This window comes from Triticum dicoccoides, chromosome 7B (assembly GCF_002162155.2).
Source record: "Triticum dicoccoides isolate Atlit2015 ecotype Zavitan chromosome 7B, WEW_v2.0, whole genome shotgun sequence".
In the NCBI taxonomy this organism is placed as follows: Eukaryota; Viridiplantae; Streptophyta; class Magnoliopsida; order Poales; family Poaceae; genus Triticum; species Triticum dicoccoides.
The window spans coordinates 611279439-611284129 of record NC_041393.1 but is presented as its reverse complement, the minus strand read 5'-3'; the positions used below and the strand labels follow the sequence as shown (position 1 = coordinate 611284129).

The following is a 4691-nucleotide window of genomic DNA, read 5'->3' as shown; positions in this document are numbered from 1 at the left end:
GGAGGGTGCTGTGGCATCATTTCATTGCGTTGCGGGTTGGAATCCTTTCCCTGCTCTTTTTATTGCCTAATTCCGCTGTATATTAAAAAAATATATACAAAGTGTTTAAATGGGGCTCGACCTCTAGACGTCGATGTCATTTATGAGGGGAGAACCATGGTGCCTTAAGCAAGTTTATTATATGTACTAGCTAATTGCCCGTGCGTTGCAACGGGAGTATACATATTCTAGTTGTTCATACATCTTCTAGCTGTTCAACACCAATCTTGATGCACATTAGGCTGAAATGTTAAAAAAAATCTTCCTCTCCACACACTATCTCAGCCATACAGATCCATGTTTGCAGTTCCCTTTCCATGCCCATCCACACAATTTGAATTTAAAACACATACCATCCAGTTGGCATATTTCACAGTGTGCTTATCTTGACAAGGCCTGACAACAATTTTCGACTGTGTCACGTAAACTTCCCCCTCCCCCTCTCTCCTTTCCTCCCTTCCACCCTCAATTACTCAATAGATTCAGACATTTTATTGGTTGAATTGACACGCACATGTTTGACGACCAATTTTATGAAAGTAGAAACTAACACCCGAGACAAACAACCAAATGGATATTTTGTATTCTTTTCATATGTTTTGTAGCAAGGTAATATGCATAGGCATTTATTGTTCCTTTTTATTTGACAATTGCTTACAGATCTTAGCAACATGAGACTGAACATCACAAGTCTAAAAAAACAATATTGATACCAAATATAGTTTCAAGTGGTAGTTGAGATCTCATAATCCACAAAGGATCAAACAATAATGCTAAATAAGATACTTATTCTCAATGTTCACTTACATAACGTGGGCCAACCTTCATACTGTAATTTTTCTACTACAGCCTCTTCTCCATCCTTGATATAGAAGTTCCTCATTCTCTGGACCAGAAAAAGGGTAGGTGCTCAAAAGTGCAGCTAGTTGTTCCATATTCTTTTTAAACCAAGCCATAAATGCACCTTGAATTATTGATCAAGGCGATGAGTAAATTCAGCTAATATTCCTAACAAGGGGAACCTTCTGGTCCCAATTACAGAGCTACGTCAAGTGTTTAGCATGTCAAATCACTTCTTAATTATTCCCACCATTTTTTCAGACATCAAAGGAGGGGCGCCCCGGTAATTTGGATCTTCGAATCCGTGGATGCATTGCGAGTTTGTGATATTTCTAAGATCATAAAAAAAATAACTGGGTGTATTAATAAATGAGGCAAATATGTGTAGAAAGCACATTGGAACTGCTATTCTAGACGCACAACCAAAATCCAAAGTAGCCCTTTCAAAACAATTCTCTTAGTTAGCGCACTACTGCATTGAGAAATCTTTTTACATGTGTTGAGAGACTACACAAATATGGTTTTGTACTTAAAGAGGTACCACGACTATCTAGTCTACATCAATTATGATCCTAGCCTATCGCAATCGGATTTATGTGATGAGTGCATATGTACTCGTCATTCCAATTGGTTCAATTTTTTTCATGGATTGTATCATTATTTGCTGGCTAACAAGAAAAGGTAGATATCTAGCAAAAGTGTACTCGTTTGCGGTGTTGTCTAGTGAAAGATAGAAAGAATGTTTCCTTACCAACGGATTCACAATTGCTCTTGATGTCATCAACGCCAACAAAGTGAAAGCTTCTAGTACAAATCAACTCTGAGGATCTGATATGTAAATCCTCCTGGAGAGTTATAGTCCACTATGCTGTCATGGGCACGTACTGTTACATGTAGCAGACAGGTGAGTTTTACAAATCAATATGCATGGATCCTACCTAACCTTTACTTGCGTGGATCGAGCAGTACAATGTAAATGAAATCATGAAGTGCAATGAATGAATGGTTTCAGTGTTTCGCTGTCAATGTCAACCAATCAAATCCGCGCACCATTCATGGAGAGCCTGGTCAAATCAACATTTTACTTTCTTCATCTCCTCTATCTGCATGTATATTAGCAATGTGTTCGAAATGCACATAGCCACGCACCCTTTAGCATCATGATTATAATAATCAAAGGATACCAGATTCAGCAAAAGGTTGTACATGCATCAGGTTGTACTGTGTATCAGACGTTGGGTGATGACGGCTGCACAACACGTCCGGCCGGCGCGGGTAGACCCATCAACCTCGTTCCTGCACATCAAGCCAGCTGTGGCATGGCTTCTACATGCTCTCTCCTTCGGTGCAGGGACCTTGGGGTGGGGCTGCGACGCCTCGCGATGATGGAAACCAGGCACATCTGCCAAGCCGCCAAATATCTTTGTGAATATAAGAAGGATTCAGTCCAACTATCTCTGTTAATATAGCAGTAATAATAAATTTGTTTATACACAAGGAGCAGAAACCGTAAACCTAGTCAAAAGTAGGGAAAAGGGAAACCAATCTGCTGCATGCTAAGTAAGCTCCAAATCTCTACAGCCGATGAAAGAAGAACGAAATTTGATTAAGAAATACTCCCTCCGTCCGGGTTTATTGGGCCCCTGGGCGGAGGGAGCTCGTCCGCTCTTATTAGGCCCCTTAATCGATATGGCTGCCAAAAGCAGAAAACGCTTCATTGCTTTCTCGATCTCCTCAGCCGCGGTTTATCTTCCGAAGCGCATTAAATTTCCAACCGCTGGCATGTAGAAGAAGCTGCTATACATTGAGCGGACTAGTACTCCTAGCACAACGCCACAACAGTAGTCCCAGGAAAGAAACCAGCGTCTCGCCGGCCGGATGCAGCGCCGTACCAGCATGTCGTCGCGACCGAAGGCGGAGCACAGCGTCGACGTTGATCCGGACGCGGAGACCCAGTCCGGGCTGGGCTTGGACGCGTCGCCGACCAACCTCGCCGCTGCTGGGCACGCAGAGCTCGGTGTCCATGGTGCGTCGCTGGCGGAGCACAGCGTGGACGTCGATCCGGACGCGGAGACCCAGTCCGGACTGGGCTTAGGCGCGCCACTGCCAGACCTCGTCGCTGCTGGGCACGCAGACCTCGGCGTCTATGATGCGCCGCAGGCCGAGCACGACATGAAGGTCGCTCCCGACGCGGAGACCCAGGCCGAGCACGACGAATCCTTGAAGACAGGGTTCTCCGGCATACTAGCGGGTTCTAGGTTTGAAAGGCAATACATGACACGAGCTTTCTTGTTTTCTTCCGCTAGCATAGGCTTGAGCTCGTTGGTGTGTTTGCGTAACTCATGCTCCTTCAAAAGCCTGTGAACGGTGGTCTTCGCCATGTTCAATGCACTGGCAACATCTCTAATTGTTGTTCGATCATTCACAGGAAAACGCCTGCACCGGCGTACACGCCCGGAAAGACCGAGGCGTAGCTGGCCTTGCCCGCAGCCGGCATGACCAAGACCTGGCCGGCCTTGCCCGCGGCCGTTGCTCCCTTCTTCTTCGCCATGAACTTGCAGCTCTGGTGGTATGTTAAGATCGAAAGGAAGCATAGCTCGATGACTTTGTGGTTGGAGGATGCTTAGAGCATGCCTATATTTATAATGGACACACAAGTTCCTTTCAAAGCAAAAACATGGCGCGAGCTCTACTAATCAAAAACATGGCGCGAGCTCAGAACTGCAAAAACATGGCGCCAGCTCAAAACTGCAAAAACATGGCGCGAGCTTGCTCTCCAAACCAAAACTGCAAAAACATGGCGCGAGCATGCGCTTCTGATTTTTCCGCTGCTACGTTTGTCTCCCAACCAGCCAATGCATGCGCTTCTAATCTCCTTGATTGGCGCATGCATGCGCCATGCAGCGTCCGAGCGCACGCGAAAAAGTAGCAGCAGCACCGCGCGTGAGGTGGCGTCTGGTTCGGAAGCGCCAGGGAATTAAATTGAGCGTGGGGCTGCATGCGGGTGAAGTTGGATTTGTTTTGGGCAGTAAATCGTGCATGGAAACCGAAGGACAGCGCTTGTTTCCAGGGAATTAATCACGGTGCCTTGGTACCTGCGATTTGGTTGGGGGGCCTAATAAACCCGGACGGAGGGAGTACCACTATACCAGTTGTGTATTCCACCGACTACCTATGCCTTGTTAGTGTTTAGGACTTAGGAGTTTGCTGCCTGGGCATGGAGCGGCGCCTCGACCCAGGTCAACATCCCCATCCTCCTCCTTCTCCACCACGACCCCGTTGGCCTTCTCGTCCTTGTCTCCTCCTTCCTTGTCGGATGCAGGATCCACGTCGTCACAGATGCAGACGTGGAGCACTACTAAGGGGACATCGACGGTGAGCGGGAACAGGGGGTTGGCCATGGCGGCAAGGGCGAGGGTGAGGAAGAGCGCGGCGACGAGGCGGCCATGGAGTGCAGAATTGGGGAAGGCCTTAAGGAGCCTTCGTAGAGGAGGAGCCCCTTGGAGGCCTGGCGGTGCGTTGCGAGGAGAAGGGGCGAGGGGATCACGGCGTAGTGGAAGGGGAAAGCGCGGAGGTATGCTGGATGTTTCCAAACATGAATTCTGCGTGGTTGCGGTTTCCTTGGATAATTTTTTTCTTACGAGCGGTAGCGTTGGTGGAGGTGGGATCGACGAAAGGATTGACGGGAGACGGAACATTATGTTTCTTTTAGGTAGTAGAGAAGTAGAGATTACTAGTTCCACAGCTATTTGACTGGCTCACATATTTGATGTGAAAGTTTGATTGAAAATTTCAAATGGTATTTTATTGCT

General features: G+C 47.0%; 1 protein-coding gene across 1 annotated transcript; it reads left to right on the top strand.

Annotated features, from left to right (window-relative positions):
* Window positions 1-2683: 2683 nt before the first annotated feature.
* On the top strand, window positions 2684-3497 carry LOC119336136. Its single transcript, XM_037608150.1, has 2 exons — window positions 2684-3137; window positions 3308-3497. Exons 1-2 carry the CDS (start codon window positions 2758-2760, stop codon window positions 3351-3353), a joined length of 426 nt encoding a protein of 141 aa, XP_037464047.1. The 5' UTR covers window positions 2684-2757; the 3' UTR covers window positions 3354-3497.
* The last annotated feature ends 1194 nt before the right edge of the window (window positions 3498-4691 follow it).

What these genes read in the sequence shown, in the direction of transcription:
- LOC119336136 (XM_037608150.1), top strand. Translation starts at nt 2,758, where the DNA reads ATGCAGCGCCGTACCAGCATGTCGTCGCGACCGAAGGCGGAGCACAGC. An exon ending in GGCATACTAGCGGGTTCTAG is followed by an intron (nt 3,138 to 3,307) that starts GTTTGAAAGGCA and finishes GATCATTCACAG; the next exon opens with GAAAACGCCTGCACCGGCGT.